The sequence below is a fragment of the Crocodylus siamensis genome, chromosome 4 (genome assembly GCF_052110815.1).
Source record: "Crocodylus siamensis isolate JL-2025a chromosome 4, ASM5211081v1, whole genome shotgun sequence".
Classification (NCBI taxonomy): Eukaryota; Metazoa; Chordata; order Crocodylia; family Crocodylidae; genus Crocodylus; species Crocodylus siamensis.
In genome coordinates, this window is record NC_143398.1 from 213315140 (window position 1) to 213340234 (window position 25095).

Sequence of the window (25095 nt, forward strand, 5' to 3'; positions counted from 1 at the left end):
CCAGGAAGGGGGTCTCAAAGTAGGTTCCAGAAAGTGATTTGCAGATCAGTCACTTTACATAAAAAAAAAATATGTACACACACAAAAAATGTTTATATATGTACACATGTGCTTGCATGTCTGTGTGGTACATTACCTTCTTCTCCTCTAAAAATGCTTTTTTACAATTAAAATATGCTGACCAGTTTACTCATAACTTTCTTACAATATTCTGATGGTCCCCCTTTATGACTGATACAAGCAATTCAGCTTCAAATGACCCTGCAGATAAGTACTGGTCAGTATATTGACCTGTCAATAGTAAAGTCTCGTGTTACCTTATCTGCTGTCAGTATTCTGGTTCCTAAACACCTTCTCTCTGCTTTTATGAGTTACTGTGGTATTTGGATGACTTACAACAGATAATATCATAAGGCCCCTTCTGGCCCCTTTTTTTTTTTTTTTTTAAGGGATCGTCTAGTCCAACCCCTTGCTCCGGTGTGGACCATCCCCACCAAAACCATTCTAGAGAAGCTTACATCTAACCTGCTCTTAACTTCCAAGGATCGGGGTGGGCAAAACATGGCCCACAGGCCAGATCCAGCCTACCAGGCCATCCCATCCAGTCCGCAGAGCCCCTAATAATTTTAGAAAATTAATATTTATCTTGGCTGCCTTTCAAAGATGGCAGGGGCCAGGAACAGTAGGACCGCTCAGAGCTGACAGCAGGATGCAGCAGCCCAGCCCCATCCCACCCCCAGCCAGAAACTGTACCAGCAGAATGTGGGGCCTAGGGCAAAGCAGCCTGCATGGGGTCCCCCCTTCCTATCCCATGGCACACTTACGCCAGGGGGTGAATGCCCTGGCACCCCAGATGCAGTGGGAGGGGTGGCAGCCAGAACTTCCAGCTGGAACAAACAAAGAGACATCCAACCTGCCAGGCAAGAGGGCGGGCTAAACATCAGACATGGCTTTTCCACCCAGCTCTGCAGGGCCCTCCAAAGCATAAGGCTTGGGGTGGTTGCCCTGATTCACCCTTCTCCCCCCAGGAAAGCCCTTCCTCGAGCCATTTCCCTGCCTTCCAGCTTGTGCACTGCTCAGCATCATGTGGCTCCTGGCTGCACTGCCAGAACGCAGGAACATGGGCCTGCACCAGTAACCTGGAGGGTGTGTGTGTTCATAGGGTAGTCCCATATGCACCCACACACCCCCTCGCACTGCCATACTTGCAGACCCTCACACCCCCCAGCTACCCCCTCACCACACAGCCCCCCCACAGACCCGGTACCCACCCACACCCCACATGTCCACACACGTACCCACAGTCCCCCACTAACCTATCCATTCCCCTACAATATATGAGAGTAAGAAGAGCTTCATTTTAAGCAATTATATACAATCACTTTTATGTACACTACACAAACGCATGTAAATCAGGACAAAAATATTTTTTGAAATCAAATTAATGAATCTTTTAGATGTTTGAGTTTAAGACTATAATTTGGTATTTTTTTGGTTCCGAGATGGCAAGCCCTTTGCTTAAAGGAGTATTTCCAGGGTTAAGGGGAGGGACTTCTGGTGGCAAAGGTCAGGGGGGGTTACCTGTCGGGACTTCCAGTCACAAGATGGTGACCGGGGGCTGGGGCACCTGTTAAGGGGCAGGGCTACCCTTGCGGCCCTCAACAGCTTGCCAAAACTCAGTAAGCAGCCCTCCACCCAAAATAATTGCCTGCCCCTGCTCTAGATATTTAGTTCCAGTTCTTACTCTCATAGTTACAAGGTTCTTGCAGCAGTTTAAGGCAGTTTATTCCTTATCCTGTCTTCTGCGTCAGTAAAGAATAGCTTCTCACCACCCTCTTTATAACCACCCATCGGGTACTTGAAAACTCTTTCCAAATTGTCCACATCTTCCTAGCAACTCAGTGCCCAAAACTGACACTATTCTGAGTGGGACCCCATCAGTACTGAATAGACTAAAAGAATCACTGCCCTTGACTTACAAGTGTCAGTCCTGTTAATACCACCTAGTAAGCTATTGGCATTGTTTCCATGAAGAGCAAACTGTTGGCTCATATTCAGCTTACGATAAACCCCAGGTCCCTTTCTGGAATACTGCAAGCTAGCCAGTTATTCTCCAATCTGTATTTGTTCATGCAGTTATTCCACCGAAGTGCAGGACTTTGCACTTGTCCTTATTGGCTTTCTTTTTATTAATTTCAGACCATTTTTTCCAGTTCATCAAGGTCAGGCTGAATCCTAATACTGTCCTCCAAAGCGTCTGTAACAGATTGCAAGCCCTCAGCTGCTGAGAAGTTGGGCAGCGGTGTGTTAAACCATTACTTAAGAAACCATCTGGTGGTTCTGACATATTCAGTTATCCCTGTTTCAAAATTCTGAATTTAGAGAACAATATTAGGAAGTTTGTGGTGAGACCGCTTCAGTAGTGTCTGGTTTTGTTTGTGGGTGTGTCCTAGCGATGGATAGACATCAAACATCAATGTTGATTCTTCTACATCTGTCAGAGGTCTTTATAAAGATGCCAGAAATTATTGTTGGCGTGTCTATGGACTTCAGTGGCTTTGTTCGTTTTTTTTCTGAAAGATTCCAGCGGGTAATATTGGGAATTGCTCATCAGTCCTAATTCTTGTTCCTGTAGGATTCCCCTTCTTGTCCCTCTACTTCAATTAATATATTGGGCTGTTAGGAAAGTTTGAAATGAGCCTGTGGTGAGCTTGTTTGTTTGGCCACTCTGTTTCTGAGTGTAATTTAATGTGACGTGTTTGTCGTTTGGATGTCTAAAGCTGTAAATGTTTTGGGCTTTGGATGGCATAGAGATCACTTTTTTCCTATTGGTTGTATTATACCAGTGTGAAAGATCAGCCATTAGTGCTCAAGCCAGCCACTTCCAGGTTTTACCAGCAAATAAATTTGAATGGGGGACACTCGACTTCCTCATGTAATCTGACAGAACTTGAGTCTGAAGAACTTCAGGGCATAACACAAAGACAGTGTCTTACTTGAGGTGAAGAGGGGAAAACTCGATATTTATAGGGAGGCATACCATTGGTACAGATGGTATTGTTTGTCTTAATGGATTAATTAAATGACTGTGGGGAAATGCCTCTTTTTTAATTGATTTAAATTTCTTTTTGGAACACGGGATGCATTTGGAATATCTACAGGGACATGTAAATTAAAAAGGAAAAAAAACCCCTAAAAGTATATAAAGTTCTCTTCTTTAAAATTTCAAATTAGTGGTTGTGTTCTGCCCTGGCTCTCTAAATCAGATTAGTAGAATATATCTTAATAGTCCTAGAAGACTGTTGTATTCTTTCAAGGCTCTGCACAAAATTTTCGTAGAAAAGATGCACTTAGCAATGTCTCCATTCTCATGGATTGACAATCAGTTGTGTCTCAGGTTTGTTTAGCAATGTTCTGTTACTATAAACTTCCCATGTATAAAAAGGTGCCTTTCTACCATGTTACCATGCCTCTTGTCTTGCTTGAATGCTGTAATTTTCAGAGATACATGGAGGTAAGCCAAGGTTTAGCATACATGGACTCTTCTCAAGGCTTTATGATATTATTTAAAAGAGAGTTTTGTGGAAATATTTAAAATGTCATCATGGAATTAACAAATCACACTTTATATGCCAGTGTGGAAAGGCTTATAGGTCTGACTACTAGGTTTAAAACATACAGATTCCTTAGAACTGTAACTTGAATCCCAGTAGAGTGGGTTTAGAGTGCCGTAATTTTGAGATACATAGCTATGAAATGCATAAACTGGGATATTATTGAAGGACTGATTTTTGCATTCTTACATCCTGCAGTACTTCATACTGTAGTTTAAATGCAATAAAATATAACTAGAAAAATTGTTTCTGTTTCAGTGTTACAATTTTCAACTGAGTTTGCATCACAGTTATTTTTCCTCAGAAGTCAATAGCGCTTTTAATGTAGGGTGAGTTTTGTACAAGAGAGCTTTAATTCCTAGGTAGCAAGCTGTTCAGAACAAGGATTTTGTGTGTGTGTTTGTGTATGTCCATGTGTCCATACATACATGTATGTTGAATGGGTTAGCAATGGTACCTAGACATTTTGAGGCATTCTGTAACTAAGGTCCTGAGTGTTCTTCAGAGAGAGTGCAGAAGCAGTGGGGCCTGAATACTTTAAATCCAAAAGATAGCTGATCAAAAATCCCCTGGCACTGTAGTTTGGAAGTGTGGACTCACTATCCTGAGCAACATTCTCTCTCTCTCTCTCTGTCCAGTTTTACTCACCTCTTTGCCGCAGATATGGCTTCAGTCCAGATTAAAAGTGGTTTAAGATGTATCATATTTTCTCACATATAACTAGGGATCTGCCCAGTGCAAGGAAGCAGCCAGCTGATCTTGCAGGCAGATCATTGGGCCTGCTGCCATTTTTGGGGGCTTACTATGGCCAGGGCCTCCCCATGCCTCTGATTGGCTTTTGAGCTAGTAGAAATTGGCAATATATGTAACAAATCATTATTAGGCCCTTGTCTGGTCTTGGAATAATCTGTTGGAATAAACACAAGCATATTGGCCAGTAACCTTTTTTATTTTTTATTTTACTGACACTTAGGAAGAAAGAACTGTAAAGCACTTCCCACATGGTGGTGGAAGTATCTGCTTCTCTCAAGCTAGGAGGATTGCAAAAACATTTCTTAAAATTTTAACCTACTTTTCATTGTCATTTTTATTTTGTGAAACCTATTTGAGAAAGATAGTACTGTAGCTATTACACACAACCTACAGTGCACCGCATAGTCCCTGCGTGTATTTGAACAGACCTGTTCAAATACAAACAGTCTGTATGTAGCACCTGTTACCATCTCTAAAAGAAGTTAAAGGTTAACTATTTTTTATCTCTGTCAAACACAGTGTTGTAGAACGTAGTCAGTCTGTGTCACTAGCAAAGAACATGTTTTTGAGTGAATGACTATGAGAAATGGCTAACTTCTATGTGTTTTGAGAATGCGCTGGTTTTTGTAGTGATTTCCACTCTGGCAGCCTTCTGGGGAATTAAGTCAGTTTACATTCCTGCAGGGAGAAAAAAGTAAATAATTGTGGGTTACCATAGTAACTGGTGTACTAAATCTAATTAGGGTAGTAAAAATATAGCGAGGAATACTGTGGTCTGTTTTATTCTGCATCTGGAGTATAAGATATAATTGACTCCTAAATGCCTTAGAACAGGTTATATGCAAACAAGACCATTCTCTAGTACAGGGCTGTCCCAGCTGGCAGCCTGCAGGCCACATGGCCATCAAGGGGTTAATTTGTGGCCTTCTTGCTCCTGCTCACCCCAGTTGCTCCTGCTGCAGTGTCTCCAGATTCCCTCCTCCAGCTGCTGCTTTCCTGCCTTTGCCCCAGCGGCAGGGTGAGTCTGAGGCTGTGCCTGGGGGGAGGGGGAGGGGGAGGGATCATGGCCTTGTGGTGCAAGGAGTAGGAGGGAGTGCTCACACTTGTGCACCCATGGTCACAGAAGTTGGGGGAAGCGGTGGGGGTGGGGAGGTAAGCATCTGCACTGTGTACCTGGTATGTCCTTCATGCCATGTAGTGCCCATTAGGGCCGCCTCCAGGGCATGTGGCCCCTGGGGTCCAGGGGCTTAGAAGTTGCACAGCTGTACTCTAATAAATTGTTTTCTTACAGCCATTTTTTTCATGTAAAAAGTTTTCATCTACCCATTTTCTAGGCATTTCTGTAGGCAATAGAATGAAACCCATAACATAATGGACAAGCTGAGTTAAATTAAGCCATTGTCCTTATATTTGTATGAACAAATTCCAGTTAGCTTTAATAGAAATCTAGAAGGTACTTTAAACAACATCCAATGGAAATTATTTCAGAAGTAAGTTAATTAAATATATAGAGACTAAATTAAAGGCAAGCTAATCTTTGCCTGCTGAGTTGCTGAATGACCATCATTTCAGGGCTCCAGCAGTAGAATGGAACAGTTAGCAACTGCTTCCTTTCTAAAAAACACTAGAGAAATTACATGTTTCTGTCTGTAGTGTTACATCCTGTTGAGAACAAAGTGGAGCTTCCATCCTGGGACCTGTACTTTTGGCAAAATACAGCTTTGTACTGAAGAAATGCGGAGGGCACACATGGGCCAGCTATAGAGACTTTACATTTTGTGCCATTGTTGTAGCTTAGAGAGAGAGCAAAAATGCCAGAAGCATATGATTAAAATGACAATCTAATTGCAAACTTGACTTCAGTGATTTATTTTAGCTCAAAATATCTTTTTAGATGGCTCCTGTTTCTGTTCATTTATACTACAGCTGTGCTTTATGAAAATAAATTATGATATTTAGCTAGCTAATTAAAGATAGAGCCAGTTTGTTTTGGAATGCTAGATAGCAAGTAAAAATTGCTAATGATGTTTCAAGTCTCTTGTTTAAAACTTCTGGACAGACGGTATTAAAGCTGGGGTGATGACTGATATTGATTGGATATAGGCCAACTGAAAACTTGAAAATTGTTTTCTGTATGAAAGCAAACAATTATTTAATCCCTTTTCCATCAGTCCAAGGATCTTCAGTGCTGTGAGTGATGTCTGGTCACATGTTTCTGAATTGCTATCTTTTAGCAGTGACCTTACACAGAACAAGAGAAAACAGATGTTTTAGCACTTTGCCAAGTTTCTTTCTTGCATTTTAAGAACTGTTCCATATGCACAGGGAGACTTTTATTAATTTATTTCAGATGATGACAAAGTTTTATACCACATGAGACGTTTGATCCCCATTTTTCTCTTACATGAATTTTGGTAACTTTGTGTTCTTTTTATGTGCTTATTAATTTAGAGGAAACATGTTGCATACACTAAGATAAAGAAGTACTCTTTTTATCTTTGTCTCATAATATCCAACCAGAGATGACTGAGGACTTGCTTAGAAGGGTTGGGGGTAAGAAAGGAATAAAGTAAGCTTGCTGATTCCACTTATTAAAAGGAATACTTCCTGAAATAGTTCTCCAGTTTTTACCTTCCTAAAAGACCATAGGAGTGGGCCATATCCTGGTAAGTGCTGAGTGTTTCCAGCTCAGCCCAGAGTCAGTGCAGGATGAAGGTGTTCAGCACTAGAGATTATCATGCTTATTACCAGGTAAAGCACTATATACATAAATTACTGAGTCAAATCTTTTAAATTCTGGCTGGCTAAGCCCACTGGAGTCGGCAAAGCCTTTGTGTTGATCTTTTAGGACACTTGTTGGAACAGGCAGTACCCCCATTCACTTCTTTTCAAGTTTAGTTCACAATGTGGCCATGAATTTTTATGTGATATCAGTTCAAATGGATTCACTGTGTGTAAAGTTTAGAACAATCAACATTTGCCCAAACTCATTTTTTCAGTTAAATCCAATGGTTGATCTGTAGGTAAGTTCTAGATGGTCTGTGTTCGTGCTTGCTTGCTAGACCTAGAAGTGGAGGAAGGTCTCATCTCAGAAATATGCCAGACAGACTACAATATTGAGATAGTTATCAATAAGAAGAGAAATTGCCAAAGTTAATAATGTACTAAGCTACTGCCTGCCAGAGTTAGACAGAGTTTAAAAGTTTGTTTGTCTTTCTTCTGACTTCCTGAATTTAAAACAGTTTTACCAACTTGGTGCCAAAATATTATGTGAAAGCAAGCATGTGTTTGTGTGGCGCCTTTTCGTATAAAATGTGATAAAGGAGAATTGGTTGTGGATATGGAAGTCCAGTGTGCTAGGAGAAAGATAATAACATCCTATTTTTTATAAACACGTTATTTATCATGGGGGATGAAACACCAAGTGTAAGATACATTTCTAGATAGAAGTTTTCTACTGGCAAACTATTGTAGAATTCTGAAGAAATGCAAACTAGATTTTCTTATGATGCATTGTGCACATTGCAGTGTAGCGTAGGAGAGAACGGGAAACTAGCTAGCTTGGGTATCGAAAGCAGTTTTTCTTGTTCCACACCCAAGAAGCAGGGTAAATTAGCCACGTCAGATATCCATTGTGCTATACTAAACCTGCTTCCAGTATCCAGGCTAGCTCACTTAAAGCTAGCTTGGGCATCTGCACTAACTACAGCCTGTTTAGTTTGGATAGTCTGTTGAAGTCTGTTTCTTGCATAAAATATTTTAATCTATAATATTTCAAAATGCAGAATTTTTTTTCTGGCCTTTTGGAAGGTTTGGACGAATTTTTTTTCTGTCTTGTTCCCACTATACTTTTTCAATTTTACCATCTCTCCCACCTCCATCATTTTGTTTGAATAGCTGTAGAAATAAGAGGAAAAAACCTTTTAACTCTCTCTTCTCTTTGCCCATCCAGTCTAACACAATGGTCAGCATGTCCTGTTAGGATAGCAAGGGCAGAGTTAACTGAGTTTTAAGGAAGTCTTTCTAGGTCCAGTATACCCATTAAGAGAAAGTAAAAAAGATGGAAGTTGGAGCTGAATCTCCTCCAAACACCTACGTGGGAACTCAGAGAACCACTGTTCATAAAATGTTACCAGGTTGGAGGGAATAGGTTTTAATGTCCTTAAAATACTGTGCTTACAATTTCACAGGGACTTACAAATAGAGCAAGTGATATATATACCTATAACCTTTAAAACATGTTAAGTAATCCAGGCTCTTCTGATAAAATATTGATAGGCTTTTATAGAAAACAGTCATTTTGTATACAAAGAGTTACGGTATGTGTTGAAGCTGTAGCAGGAATACCATCCTTGAAGGGGTAAATCACAGGAGGCCTTTTTACCCCCTGCATGCCAAGGTTTGTGATCTATCAGCCTTAACATGCATGCATTGTATCCAACAACCTACAGATTAGAATAACTGCTCCAGAACAGAGAATGTGATCTGTTCAGTTCACCCACATGAAACCTAATTATTCTGACCTTCTGCAGTGAAAATGATTCTCTGCTTTTATTTGTTGTTTCAGAATGTGGCTTCTCCTATTTTTCATATAGATTTTATTTATTGATATTACAAATTGTCATAATTTTTCAGTTTTCCAAATGTTGCCAAGATCTTGTGAAATCTCAGATTTTTCTGGGAATGCAGTGTTATATGCCAGGGGCTAAAACTTCAATTAAAGCTTTTACAAATGGTGTTCATTAAAGAGAAACCATGAAGTCAAAGCCTACACTTTTCAGTGTATATACAGATAATTGTCTAATAGAAACCAAGAAACTACTAATTCTGTGAACATTAAAATTATCCTCATTTCAAATTTGTAGTAAAGAAATCTGAACTTCATTTAAAAATATTGCTGTGGTAATGCAGACTTTTCCCTTGTGAGTTCAAACACTATACAGTAATGAATATTAATGTGAGCTGTACACTTAAGCCACAGACCCTCTCTGTATACTATGCGCATTCCATATTATTTTCAATAAGTGTCCAAAGTCATCAAATTGTTGTATGACCTGCCTCACATTCAGAAGTAGTATTTTTTCCATGGGAAAAAAAGAACTTAGTCACAGGCCATTTGTATTGCAGTGAAGGGGACTGATTAAAACAACAAAAAATTGCCTTGTATGCAAAATGTTATCAGTTGATAAGTGACAACATGGTTTAGTTGAGAATTGGAATAGTATTAACAAGAGAGTGGGCAAAAAAGGAAAGTGTCCCTAAGCATGTTTCCAGTTAAAGGTTATTTAATCTCGATAACTCTGGACCACCATTAGAAGAAAGTTTGTAACAACAAACCCCATACTTTCCAAGACGTTAGGGTCAAGGTGAACAAATGCACAATGTATATTCTTGTGTGCATTTATGATATAGTGGGTGAATGCACATTTAGATATGCCCTCTTGAGGAATTGGGAGTGCATATTTAAGGGTGTCAACTGAGTTGGAGTCTTATGATCCTTGATAAATAATTATATCAGATAATGCATTTTTAAAGGTGCTCAGTATGGTAGAAATCAGGACTGTAGAAGTACAAATATAGGTATTTGACATAAACCAGTGGTGCTCACCCATAGGCCAGATGAGTGGGGCATGTCAAGTTCAAGCCCTGCAGGCCAGAATTGGGCCCTGGGGCCCTGCACCACCTCTCTCGCCTTTCTGTGCTGGAATTGGATCCCAAGGCCCAGCACCACCCCCGCATGCTGGAATTGGGCCCTGGCCTGGATACCTGGCACCATACCCTCCCAGCTCCTATGGGTACAGAAATTTGGCAGTGGGGGAGTAGTGCTACTGTTCACCCACCACCAAATTTCCAGAGCCATGAGGACCTGCATGGGCCATTCCCAGTTAAGATAAGGTAAACCAAAATAGGCATTGTTATATGAAATAAGAGTGGCCAAAGACAGGGTAGTATCAGCATAACTATATTGGTTTAAATTTCATCATCAGTTACACAAAAAAAGAAAGAAAGAAAAACACCGAAGAACCAGCCAAGCAAAAAGCCTTCCCTGTACAGGACAGATTCAATCCTGCAGACAGTTATTCTTTTAAGATGGAGCCTTACATCTATGTAGAATACTTAAGATACTGTATAGACAAAGGTCTGCTTGCACAGATTGCTTTACAGTTTAAGAATGAAGTCATTGTGAGGTATGGCCAGAATTAGCAACAACAGGAAGGATAGTAGTGACATCCTAACAAGGTTGGAGAACCCAGAGGAGAACACTCATGTAGGAATATATCAATGTTGTTTCCAGAATGGTCAAAATCAGAAACAGCCGGGGTCTGCATAGTTGGCCATTCCCCTGGAATGCTAGAGATCCAGGTTCAGGGCCCTGCTCTGAAACACAGTCTTCCATGTCTCAAATACCTGCCTTAACCACTCAGCTCCTGGCTATTCTGGTCTTTTTCTTTCTCTCACTCAGGTATTTTTTAAGAAGAAAATATGAAATGTCTGTTTTGTACCACTGTAAAACAGGAAAGTTTTATGAAATCTTAAAACATCCAGGTCTCTCTATATCAGACAATTAACAACTTTATGGTAATATTTGTGATATACCTTATTCTCAAAAATGTATTCTTTCCCCCTTGTTTTTCAGCCCCTGCTTGTTTCCTCAGTCCAGGTTTTTTCCCCCTTCCCTTCTAATATACATCGCCCTACTTTTCTCCATTATTTTCAGGTCACTTTTTTCCATCAGTCTAATTTTTCCTTCCTTCTCAGCTTCAATCTTTGTTTTTTCTGATTGGAATATTTTCTTTCTTTCCAAAACATCAAAACAAAGATAAGCTATAAGCTGTAGCCATTTATTCACCCTCATCCTCATTTCTTTTGGTTTTATTGACTATTCAAGGTCAGTAAAACTGATCCTAGAAATGATATAAGCAATTTTTCCTGCCCTTGAATGTCATTGTATAGAGACAGTAGTTTAAAGTGGCTAAACTAGTAAAGAAGAGCTTATATAAAGAAACCCAAAAATCACAATATAGAAGTATATGTATTGATCCACACAACCGATGCTCAGTGGCTCTGGCATTAGAAAACTAATGGCAGTATTTAATTTTGTTTCAGCAACAAGAACAAGATCCAACTAACCTGTATATTTCCAACTTACCACTTTCAATGGATGAGCAGGAGCTAGAGAATATGCTCAAACCATTTGGGCAAGTTATCTCCACAAGGATACTTCGTGATTCCAGTGGTACAAGTCGTGGTGTTGGCTTTGCAAGGTAGAGTTTTCTTAACCATTTTTTTTTAATTCATTCTGTTGCACAGGTAACAGTATATCCATCAGAACTACTCTTTATACATAACATGTTTTTCTAAATATTTGTCACTCAGTGACAGGAGAGAGGCCATTGGAGAAAATGCACCAAATTTCTTTTGAAAAGAAATTTCCAAATGGATATACAGAAGGATTTTGCTAATTTGTCATTTGCTTAGGCAGTCTGTCTCTTGGTTAGGATTTAAGGCTAAGATTTCACTCAGTTGTGCACCCTCACACACATTCAAGTTGAATAAGACTCTTCTTTCTGTGTCTTCCTTGTACCAACTATTAATTCTACTTCCCCACTCTTTAGCAAGTGTCAGAAAGTTCATCACCAACCCAGTGTTTGCCAGTAGTAGTGGAAGGCCTTAATCTGAAACCCTGAGACCACTAGCTCTTTCTCCCTATAAGCCAGTAGCTATGGATCAGGGTGATAATCTGACCTCTGTTTTGACTAAGTAGGGTCTCTTCAGATGCAAAAAAAAATTTTCCTTGTTTGTGTGAGCAAAGTTTTGATCTTGTTTCTCCAATCCAGCTGTTGAGGCTAAGCAAGAAATATATACTGAACTACTTCTCCTTCCATCAAGTGACTTATTATCATTTCCTGGTACAATCTGGCCTGTTGCCAATTTGTGAGAAAATGTTTTAGTCATCCACAATAAATCTCACATTTGACACACAAATCACAGTAATGCTTAACAAATTCAGGCATTTTTTCCACAGTCCAGTCATCTCCCAGGTATTTAATCTATGAGAGTCTATATTTCCTTAAGTTACTAGCTTCTTGGCTGCTAAAGTTGGGTTTTTGTTCTACTTTGAACAAGAAATATTTGTAGCAAGTCTTGCCTCAGGTTTTCTTATAGCATTAAATGCCAGAAGAGCATTTTAAGAGACCTTAGCTTCGTAATCTACTTTCTCAGTAGGTTTTCTGCAATATTATCAGCTTTACCCCTGCTCAGCTCACCTAGGAGTGGCCAGAGGCTCCCTGAGAGTAGAGGCTCCCTTTTATAAGGGAGAAACCTTGCAGAATGACGGTCCAATGGCTGGGAAACTGGCTCCATGGTCAGACCCAGAGAGTGGTAGTCAATGGAATCATGTTAACATGGCTCATGGTGACTAGTGGCATCCCGTACTTGGACGAGTATTCTTTAACATATTTATAAACTATCTGGATTCAGGTATCAGAAGCGGACTGGCTAAATTCGCTGATGGCACCAAATTATGGGGAAGTGTGGTCACGCTGGAGAATAGGCTGGCAATTCGGGCCAACCTGGACAGGCTTGCAAGGTGGGCGGATCAAAACCTGATGGCTTTCAACATGGAGAAATGTAAGGTTCTTCACCTCAGGAGAAAAAACCCACATCACACTTACAGGCTCAGCAGTACTACACTTACTGGCACCATGACCTTAAGAGACTTGGGGGTCCTGATTGACTACAAGATAAACATGAGCCACCAATGCGATGTTGCAGCCAGCAAAGCAAACAAAATCCTGGCCTGCATCTATGATGCATCTCCAGCAAGAGCCAGGAAGTCATCCTCCTGCTTTACTTGGCCCTGGTGAGGCTGCAGCTGGAATACTGTGTCCAGTTCTGGGGCCGCACACTTTAGGAAGGACATGCTGAGAGAGTCCAGAGGAGAGCCATGTGTATGATTAGAGGACAAGAGAACAGGCCTTATGAAGAGAGGCTGAGAGAAATGGGACTCTTCATCTTAGAGCAGTGTTTCTCAACCCATGGTACACATAGCGCTGCGGGTATGTGAGACACAGGCACTGTGTTTTGGTCTTTGCCTGCTCAGGCCAGAAGTTCCAGCTGTTGCTGTTCCTGCTGTGTCCAGTGCGCCGTGGCTTTCACTCCCCAGTGTCAGTGTGCCAGGGGATAGGGGGGGAGGTCCCGTGCAGGTTGCTTTGCCCGGGGCTATATGGAGAGTGGGACTCAGCTCGTGGTGGTGAAGCTAAGTAACACAGTGGGACTTCCAGTTTCCCTTTTGCCACATTGATCTGCAGGTTGAGAACCACTGGCCTAGAGAAGCGAAGGCTTGGGGAGGATTTGGTGGCTGCCTATAAGTAAATAAGGGATGTGCATCAGGAGCTGGGAGAATGTCTGTTCACCAGGGCACCCCAAGGGAAGACAGGGTCTAACAGTTACGAACTCCAGGAAAACCAAGTAAAAACTTCTTTACTGTCCAAGCCCCCAAGCCTGGAATAGAATCCCCCTCGGAGTGGTGCAAGCACCTACTCGGGACACTTGCAAGAAACACTTGGATGCCTATCTTGCTGGGATCATTTGACCCCAGCTGACTTCCTGCTCCTTGTACAGGGGGCTGGACCCAGTGATCTAGCAAGGTCCCTTCCAGCCCTAATGTTTGTGAAATCTATTAAATAATTTCATGGATTTCATAAATATTAGGGCTAGAAGGGACCTCGGAAGATCATTGAGTCCAGCCCCCCGCCCAAAGGGCAGGAAGTCAGCTGGGGTCATACAATTTACTCTTGAAGGTGTTCAATGTAGGTGCTTGAACAACCTCCGATGGCAGGCTATTCCAGACCTTGGGGGCTCGGACAGTAAAGAAATTCTTCCTTATGTCCATATGCACCCACTGACCAATTTTTGTCCCAAAAGACCTTGCAGTCTAAAGTGATTATATTTTTTTAATCCCATATTCTGCTATCTCAACTTGCAGTTTGTCTTTAAAGCTGGGGTCATGTCTTTCCTTCCTCCCACTTCCAACTCCTTTAAGGAGTTCTGTGTAAAGTTATGATTATAAACAAATATTTAAAAAGAAAGATTTAAATGAAATTCCACACTCTAGTACAGTTTCTACCAGGCTTGACTTTTACATGAACAGCAAAAGGAGCCCATATAGATCAACTGTGCAAAACTGACTGCTATCTATTCAGATTGACACTTGCAATGCAAGCTTAATATTGGAATGTGAATGAGTGGGTGTTTCTCCAGACTGAAGGTGATTAAGTCCAGTTGAGACCGATGACTTTTGGGATTTTCTTTAAACCAGAAAATTAAATTTCTGATATTCAGATCCAGCAACCCTGAGTCCCCCCAAGCTCTTTTGGATTTGTTTGGTCTGTGAACAAATGCTGCTATTTTGTTGATCCTGGCTCTTGGCTATCAGTAAAGTTCCCAAGCAGTAAGTGAGTGGCAAGGCTACCTGAAGTCCAAAACTGGGAAGATTTACTTCTCTTTTCTGGCTGTTGCTACTTTGCCACTGAGCAGAAGGTGTCTAAGGGTAGGTCTACAAGGCAAAATGAAGTACTATGCAGAGACACCTGAGCTAGCTAAAAACTGGCTGGCTTGCAAATCAGAAGCAGTACAGCCATATTAGCTCAGCATTCTTCCTCTCAGCAGGGCTAAACAGTGCTGTGTTAACATGGCTGTACTGTCATCCATACATTCAGAGCTAGCTCTGGGTCTCTCAGTAGATGGTGCTTCATTCTGCTATATCAATATGCATATGTCATTAGGCTTAATTTGTGGGTCTGGGTTTACAAAAACTAAATGTGAAAATTAAAAAGAAATCCATATATGTATTTTTTTTAATATTATTGGACCATCATTTTACAAACAACTGTTACATTTTACTCTGACTAAAATTGCTATATTTTGCCCCTTACCTGCAAGTCAGATGTTTTGAGTTCAGTCAAAGTGATACTCACTACTGGGATGTATGTGCTGCAATTCAAAGGTGTGATTGCAGCTCATGTACACATACCCAGGCAAGCTCTAAAGAGTCTGGCAGCAGTTCAGAGCACTGTGTGAACAGAGTTCACTGTGTCATTGTAATGCTTTGAGAACATTATAAAAATCCACTATTGAAGGTAAAACTAACGTGTGTTGTCTGTCTTTCAAGGAGGCCAAGTTTTAGATTGTGAATGACCATATGAATTAATCTGTCTGCTTTGCCGAGGGCAGTGTTGAAGAAGGACTGCATAGCTTTCATTGCTAGTGTCTTTGTCATTCTTTGCCTGATCTATGGATACATAGTGCTGGGAGATGTATTTGGCTAGAATCCCACACCTACCAGCATCAGAGTCTGGGTTCATACTGTCCTAGCTCATGGGTATTTTCTCCATGAAACATCTGTACAGCTGAGTCAGTGCCATTTTCAGTTTTAGCCCCCCAAACCTGTGCTACAGCATCTACCTATCGTGAGATCTCTTGTTACCTCCCATTCCACCATCTGCAGGTTACCCCTATCAGGATTTTCTGTGGTTGCAAGGTGGCAACTCTTAGTCCCTGTTCCTGCTTCATTTGTTTCTTGAACTTCAGGAGATGTCACAGCAGGGACTGCAGTTCACTAGCTCAGGTAATGGTAGTAGTCATGGCAGTACAGGATTCCGTGCAGGCTGCAGAACCTACCAGAGAAAGAGGGTAAACCAGCTTGTGTTGCCACAACTAGAATGCTACTGGTCCAGTACCTGGTTTGATGCAGGGTTAAGTATTGCTACCCTACACTACACTCACTGTGACTGCACTGTAAATAGTGTAAACCTCAGTACTGTAACAGAGACAGCTCCTGACTATGCATATGAGTTGATCTAGCTATCATGTGATTACCTGGTTAATTGCCTAATTAACTAATATGGGAAGGTTCACTGGGCAAGTGCGCTTTGGCATTTAGTTTAGGAATTTGCAAGGGAGAGTGCTCCCTGCTCCTTCTAATTCACTAAGATGCTAAGTTTCTGCCGTTACTTTCTATCCCACTCCACTTTTTTCTGTAGAATCCAATCAAGTTGGGGGATAGAGCAGTGGGCTCCCTTTGTCCTTCCCTATGAAGTTGGAAGATGGAAAAAGGTAGATAAAGATGGAAGTAGATCTTTTCCTGTTCATCTTTAAAAGGGTGAGAAGGGAATAGGGCCAGACTGCACAGCCCAGTCCAGAGCTGCAAAGCATGCTGGGATGCTGGGGGACTCTGATTTAACTTGAACCAGGAAGGGATCTGGGACAAAAGTTTCATAAGCCAATTTGACCTAAATCAGTTAAGTCTGATGCTACATTTAACCAGGTTTATCCTAAACCAGTTTCAGCTATTTTGAAACTCTGTTATGTGCATGGAATGTCTATTCTGTTACAGGTTTAAACCAGCTTCTGAACACTTAAAATGGTTTATGTGTAACTTCTGTCCTTATTCAAAGAGGGTTTCTTAGAACGTTGGGTTTTGAATCCGAACTCCAAGAATTTGGTAGTGGTTGTGCCTAAATGAAAACTGAGTATCCTTGGCCTAGAATGTGAATAATCTGATTTCTGCAGGCTGCGACCTAATACAAGGAGACATTATATTTCCAGAGATTTCAGACTACCATCTTGCAAAAGGTTTCTTAATTTTGTTTTTTTTTAAGCTAGGTATCCATAGAAAGCAAAAAAGCCTGGTGCTCACAGAAATATGTATTAAAAATAGAAACTAATTTCTGTCTTAATATTTTATTTTGTATTTATATAGGATGGAATCAACAGAAAAATGTGAAGCAGTGATTGCTCATTTTAATGGGAAATTCATTAAGACACCACCAGGAGTTTCTGGTATGTTTCTTATATTGTTATTCTGACATCATATATAATAGGTGGCTGTCCATATAGTTGAAGCATGTCAATGAATTGTTATATCTGATTTCTTGTTCAACAGTGGATTTATTAAAATGTTATACCATTTCTTTGGATGACTGGAAAACTTGTTGGACAGGAACACAGTAACTCTACTTTTATAGACAGTAACAGCATGATTGTCTTCATTTTCCTCAGCAGAACTATGCTGGGGACCTATGCTAGTTGGTCCCACACTACTTTAATAAAAAAGCTGTTCAGATACCATTTTCTGTGTAGACTTGTATCCTGTGTGGTTTCAGTTAAAATCAGTACACTGACTGATGGTCCATGGATTACTTAGTACTCATTTAAATAAAAGTGACCTATATCTGACTGCTTTTATTGTCTGCTGCTGTTTTTTTCACAGCCATTAGCATGTGGGTAAATTGAATTCTGCAGACGATGTCTGTGCTATATCTACTTAATGTCCTTTTGAAAATGTATTGAATTTCTCCATCCTTTGGCCCAAATTAGGCTTTCAAGTTCTTGAGCTCAGCAAATGGAGAAAATAAGGCAAAAATCTGAAAGAATTTTATGGACACCCTTGAGACAAAATGCATAGGAGTTCAGTAATGCAGCTCTACTCTCCTGATGTCTTCACCATCAATTTACTTACTTGCCAATTTGAAAAAAAAATTCCACGTAATTCAAATTAAGTCACTCTAAGGAACTGGAAAGGAATTTTTTGCCACACAGCAAGAATAAATTATGAAGCAAAGTCTAAATAATAAATGAGGAAAGAACATATGGGTAGGATTCCAAGCTTCCTTTAGGAACTATTCTACAGGAACTCCCAAGAGTAGATTTTTACAAATACTGTTTTTTTGTGCATTTAGCAGAGCCTCCATGATCCCACTCGTGACACAGCTTGACATATATAGAGCACAGGAAAAGGAAAGCTGCAAACAGACAATGAGAAAAGCATGTATTTCCTTAATACGTATGTGCTTCATCCCTGAAAGATCACTTCAGTTTGAAGTATCCAGGTTGTAGCCATATTGCTCTAGAGGCAAAAGGAATCAGAACTCATGGTAGAGGTGATATCTTTTATTAGATCGACTAGATGTTTGCAAAAAAAAAAAATTATTTTCAAGCTTTTGGGCACAAGCACTCTTCTTCAGGCATAGGAAAAAAGATTGTAAAAGTCTCGTAGGCAGAAATGAAAGTTCATGTTTCATAGGAGAGTTAAAGGTGTAGTAAAATGGTGTTCGGAAACCAAATTCCTATGAAAGATGAACTTTCATTTCTGCCTACGAGACTTTTACAATCTCTTCTCCTATGCCTGAAGAAGAGTGCTTGTGCCCAAAAGCTTGCAAATAAAGATTTTTTTTTTTTTTGCAAACATCTAGTTGATCTAATAAAAGATATCACCTCTACCATGTGTTCTGATCACTTCAGTAAGAGGTAGTCCCTGCTGTGGTATGCTTCTAAGCACAGGAAACTAGCCTGATATCCTTTCCTTTTTCATGTCCTTGTGACAAGGTATTTAGCAGAATTCACAGATTTGTTGAATGCAGGACCATGTCATCAGTACTACTGCTATGGTCTACAAGCCTGATATTATACAGGGTGATATTTTGACCTGATTGGCTTTTGCAGACCGTCTGACTACTGTGACCTTCCTAGCCTACAAAACAATAGTTTTATGAAAACTATTGATGTTCCAGATAGGAGCTGTAAACTTTCATTTTCCTTTCTAGCTTTTTTGCTTGTTTAGATTTTGTAAGCTAGAAAATCCCTTAGGCCAGCAAACAGATAGAGGTGCTATTTTCATTGAATGTTAACTGCACTCCAGTCCCATTTCTTTTGTGCTTTGTGATTTATTGTATAATCCTGAATTTGCCTGGCTGTCATTAAACTTCCAAAGCTAAAAGCAGGAAGAGAGCTCTCTAATCAATATTTAGATGATTTTGCCCTAAAGAAAAGGAATATCAGGGTCAAAGAAAACTGGCAACTAAAAAAATCATGAAGCTTGCTGTTAATACCTTTTAGCTTACTCATTTGCAGCTGTGTGTAATATCCACCCTTGGATGGGCAGGCTGTCAAGCTTATCATAACTGATCACACCCTGCCTATGATGGGCCCCTTTGAAGCCAGAGTTACACCCTTGTGCTATCAGGTTCTACCAGGTAGAAGAAATGGGCTGCTGGGCAGGATTATACTCTCATAGTAATTTGTATGAGTATAGAGGAAAAAGTAGGGTGGGGAAGGGCCTTTCTTGTATGATTGTGACTAGCTGGGGAAAATGAAGTTGTATAGGGCAGTTGAAAAGGGGAAAGAGGGACAGTCTTCACATTAACACTAAAAATTCTTAGCATTTCACTATTCATTATTTAAATGAGCAGGTGCAGAAGGGAATCTTTGAGAGAAACTAGTCCATTAAAGGCTTGGTTATGCTATGCAGGAGAAAGCCAAGTTGGGGGTTTTCAGATCTGCAGGTTAGAAACAGTGCTGCCCCTTGAATATATTAGAATCCCTTAGAACAAGGTTCTAATATTTTTTATTAGATCAACTTAAATACTTGGAAAAAATTCTTCTTTGCAAGCTTTCAGGCACAAACACCCTTCATCAGGCTGAGGAAGCATCTGCAGTTGGTCTGTGCTCTTCCTGGACTTAGAATCCCTCCTGGAGCTCCCTAGTACAGTGGGTGAATGTGTCCGCTGATGCAGTCCAGTAGGTTGGGAGCAGCTTATTCTATACACAGTCCAGCAGTATGACACACAAATGGATTAGAAACGTGGCCAATTGTGCCCAGCCTATACAAAAAGCCATGCAAAGCCAGTGAGAAAGGGCTCGCACTGATAGTGTAGCAATAGGGGAGAGTTGGATAAAATACTATCCTTGAGAGTGGGGAAAGAGCAAGTTGGGGATGCATACCAAATAAAACTGCAGAAGTGGAACTGTATGTTTAAACTGAAGCATTGTGTAATAGAAACTTGGCTGAAGTCAGCAAACAGAGCTAGATATGAAAATACTGTTACTAAGATGGAAAGGGCAGGAGAGAATGGATCATAACGAAATAGGTGCCGTCTAACTAAAACACGCTTTCATCATGCAGCTTAGTTAAAATAAGAGTTTGGGTTTAAGTGAGAAAATGGGTTAATCATAATTTTAAGAAATGGAGCCGAATTTCCTGGCCAGCATGAGGAGACAGAGCAGGACATTTTTATGCAAATATGAGAGCAAAGGCAGTGAATAGTGTCCATGTATTTATCCTGGCAATGGCCGCCGTAAAGGAGGTACAATATAGAATTCTTTCTGACGCCGGCTGTTAAGTGACCAAGAGAGATCACTAAGCAGTATCCAAGATACTGAACAAACTGTGTCTTTACCCAAACACTCAGATATTAATATGGGGGCTGGGAAAGAGATGGGTTGGGGATCAGAGACCAGTCCTAAACACATTTTAATGTAAATAGTTTCCATCCACCTAACACCAGAGTATTATTTTCTGTTAGCAATTATTTCTTTTCCAGGATTTCTTTTTTTGTTTGCTTTGTTTATTGTCTCTTTTGTTGCATGCAGCTGGTCATACAAGACCCACTCGCATGCAGAGAGCCACAAGCTCAGGAAGCAACCCATTTACCACATGTTTCTTTCTCTGTTCCTGTGGCATTCTCCCCAGCTGCGTGAGTGGCTTGCCTCGTGGAACCACAAATGACAGGCAGCTCCTCCCTGTAGAGCAGCATGGAGATATCTAATGGGCAGGGAAACAAAGAATGGCAAGAAACAAAAAATACATGAGCACTGCACAAAAAAATAGGAAAGGAACGGACCAAAACCAGACAAAAGCATTAGCATAACAGGCTATATTGTACTGCAAGATATTTAGCAACAAAGTTATAATAATGTAACTGGTAAAAAATTAAGTTTACATCAAACATTCAGAGTCAGTTTGTGTCTGATTTATACTACTTTTTACCTCAAATATCCCTCATAGTCCCAAAGTTACTGACATTGCATTGATATTTGGTCTGATGAAAAACTGTACAGCTAAACCACATAACAGTAAAAATGAGGTTATAGAATAAATTGTACTAAAGGAATGACTCTCTAAGCATTTGTTTTCACACACACAGTTATTCATGGGGTGTAATTTTGGGACTTTTGTTTCATGTCATGCTCTAGCACAGGGGCAGGCAATTATTTTGGGCAGAAGGCTGCTTACTGAGTTTTAGCAAGCCATTGAGGGCCACATGACAGGCAGCCCAGGGCAGATAAATATTAATTTTCAGATAGAAATTCATTTCTGGGGGGCCCTGCAGCCAGATAGAATGGCCTGGCGGGCTGCATCCAGCCCCCAGGCCACATTTTCCCCACCCCTGCTCTAGTATCCTAGTTGTGACCAATGAATGGTATTTGGCCCAGAACGTTCAGTGTGGTAACAGTTAAAATTATGGTCATGCTCACTATTTAAGAGCTGGTGTGCTTAAGTATAACTTATAACAGATTTTGGTCCATTTTTTTAAAAGGAGTTTTCTGAGGTTTTAGAAAAGCTCATTCAAATTCTGTTTAAAAATGTAAAGTCTGCTGAATTCAAGTTCTGAGTTTTCCAGGAATAAGTGGTTCTCTCACTGAGGATTAGATGATTTTAGGTGACGGGGAGCAGCTTCAGACCTTCAAGAAAGTAGAGTTAGGTAGGACATGGTCTTCCCAGCCCATGAACCATTTCAAGATTTCCAGAATTCTTCTGTTCTGTGTTAGGATTAAGCCAAGACCTTTTAAAATCTTTCATGGAAAACAAAAGAGAGATTGAAATAGCCAGTTACCTGGTGATTAGACCACTTGCTTGAGCTGTAGGACACCTTGATTTAAATCCTAGCTGCACCATTCTGCCGTATATCCAGTGTGTTACCTAAACACCAGGCCTTTCTGAAGTGGGTTTCTCTCAGTATTTTCTATGGGAACTCTTTACATTTCGTATAAATGATTAGTCATTGGTTTGGGGACTTGCACTTGTTGGCTACGTCCCAGTTGAGTACCTTGACTACCAGGTGGCTGCTGTTTTGGGGGACATGTCTGCCTTGTTGATCTGTAGTTCCTGACAAAAAATGAAGTATTGGCAAAAAAACAATTTGCATCGCTTCCCACCCCAGCTATTTTTTACCCTGTTTCAGATAAAAACTGTATGTATGCATACAGCTAAGTCAGCCTGGACCCTTGTCCAAATTTTAGTACAAATTCATTTACTCTGATTTTGAATGTGATCTTCCATCTGTGACCTGAATGTAAGGGTATCTATACATGTATCACATCTCAGCTATCCATGTGTCATCTCTACAATAATTCATGAAACCAAATCCTAGGCATCACTTGTGTGAAATACGTTTTTATAGTTTATTCCAGAGCTAAAAGCCATTCCAGAAGGTTGTATAAAATGCTTGTGATTTATGGTTTGAAATCCAGAGCAGGAAGGATTTTGCATGCCTGCTGGCCAGGATTCACTAGTTCAAGTTTATGCTGGAAGCAACGAAAAGGGTGTTTCAGTTGACCTAACTTGGATCTAGGCTCTGCCTCCTTTACTGAAATGGAGTAGTCCCTTCTTCCATGCCAAGTCCCATTTAATTAGATGAGAAAGTAAGGTAGGACTCTGGCCCTTGGCAAGTTGGTAGAGGACAGAACCAAAAAAGGCATCTGAATCCAGATTACAGTCCTCAGCTGATTTTTGGTTTATAGAAAGATTTATGAATAGAAGTTGAAAATTTCCCTTGAGTGCTAGATGAGACGCTCACTGGTTGCTTTTAATTTATTAAGTTAATTATAACTCTTTCGCATATCCAGTAGGTTGAGTCTGTTTTTACTTTGCATACACTGGTTAATGAAGACAGATGGTAGCATCTTTTCAGTGAATAACTCCTTATTTCAAGAGTAATCCTATTGAGGACAGTGCAGTTAGTCCTGGTGTACAGTGCTATCCATTTTAAGTAGAGTATTACAATCAGCCCCCTAACGTGTATTAAGCCATCCATTTTATAGAACAACTTGCTTATTTCCTAAAATATACTTGGTACTATCCAGGGAGCAGACTTGATAAACAGTGACAAGTGGAAAGTTAGATAGAGGTGTAAGCCCGTATATGTCCAGCCTCAGCCTGTTTTCTGCACAGAAAAAGTGAAGAATTCTGGAAATGTCTGTGACAGTCAAACATAACGAAGTTTCATTTTACTAATGAAAACGAAGAGTTCAAGTTGTGTGAAATCATTGTGTTTTGTGTATTGTTTAACTTTATATTTGATTTTAAATAGGCCATCATTTTCAGCTTACAGTGCTACAGGATTTTTTAATAAATAGAAGGCACACAACTGTAGTACAGAAAGTGCCAGAGGGAAGCTGGAAGTTTTGGCAGCTCACTAGTGGAACAGTTAGAGCTCCTGCACTAAGGATGGGGGGGAAGGAATATTTTGGACAAAGGCTTACCTACCAGTAGAATGTGTCTTAGGCCCATATGGCCTCCTGTACCTACATGATAAAGTATGTCAAATTTCTTCTTTTCTCTATGTCTGAATAGGACATCCAAATACAGATTGTGTTTGTCATAGATCAGAACAAGAATTGTTAGGTGTTCCTCTCTAGCAGGGAGCAAGCTCAGATCGATGCCCACTTTAGCAGAGCTGTTATATGGTTATTTCAGTAGAGGTTTTGAGTGGAGCCCCACAGAGGTCTGTCCTGAGCCCAGTGCTGTTCAGCATGTTTATTAACAATATGAATGCTGGCATAGAAAGCTTCTTGAGCAAGTTTGCAGATGATACAAACTGGAAAGAATTGTGAATATGTTGGAGGACAGGACCAGAATTCAGAAGGATCTTAATTGATTAGAAGTCTGGAATGAAACTGGATGAACTTGACTGCTGACAGATGCAAGGTGTTACAGCTTGGGAAGACTAATCAAAATACAAATACAAAATGAGTGGCTGGATGGCAGCACTATGGAGAAGAATCTGGGAATCTTGATAGATCACAGACTCAATATGAATCAGTGTAATGTAGCTGTACAAAAGGCAAATGTGATTTTCAGATGCATCCAAAGAGGCATTAGGTGCAAGACACAGGATGTGATGGCACCTCTACTAGGCACTGTTTAGACCTTGTCTAGAGTTCTAGGTACAGATTTGGGTTGCACATTTTAAAAGGGATGATAAGTTAGAAAGGATCAACAGACAGGTGACAAAGATGATCGAGAGCTTGTAAAGCATGTCATGAGAAGCTGGAGGAGCTAGACATTTTAAGCTTGTAGGAAGGGCACCTAAGGGGACATGATAGCAGTCTTCAAATACTTGGAGGACTGCCATAAAGAAGAGAGTGAACACTTTCTCTCTTGCAACAGAGAGTAGGACATGGACAAATGGCTTGAAGTTTCAGCAAAATAGGTTTAGGTTGGATACCAGGAAAAACCTCTTCACTGTTGGAAAAGTGAGGCAGTGGAATAGACTGGCTAGGTAAGCTGTGGTTTCTCTGTCACTGGAGGTGTTCACAAAGAGGTTGGATAGTCACTGGTCAGGGATAATCTAGACATAGCTATGTCTGCATTCTACTATATGGGTATTTCCCATGCTTCTGTGCTTTGCTGATTGTCACATGGTGCTGGAAGGGAATATCACCCCCTATCCCTCCTTTTCTGCTAGAAGTGTAAGGGTGTTTTTAAGCCTTCCTCAGAGGCATTGGGTGTTGGCTGAAGCCAAACCTGAAAATTTTGACTGGGGTGTACCTGTGCTTCTGCTGGGACTTAAAACCAAAGGTTCCTGACTAGAAGGAACTGTATTTAGGGGGTAAAAAGAAGGTTCTGGGTAACGTGGGGCCTCTGCAGGACACGCTAGGAATCTAG

General features: G+C 40.5%; 1 protein-coding gene across 5 annotated transcripts in view; it reads left to right on the top strand.

Annotated features, from left to right (window-relative positions):
- RBMS1 (RNA binding motif single stranded interacting protein 1) overlaps positions 1 to 25095 on the top strand; it is a 208102-nt gene that overhangs the window by 151467 nt on the left and 31540 nt on the right. For all 5 annotated transcript variants that reach the window (XM_090045624.1, XM_090045627.1, XM_090045622.1 and 2 more), the window contains exons 5-6: positions 11475 to 11632; positions 17131 to 17210. In XM_090045624.1, coding sequence (XP_089901750.1) covers positions 11475 to 11632; positions 17131 to 17210 — 238 coding nt within the window. The remainder of the gene's footprint in view (positions 1 to 11474; positions 11633 to 17130; positions 17211 to 25095) is intronic.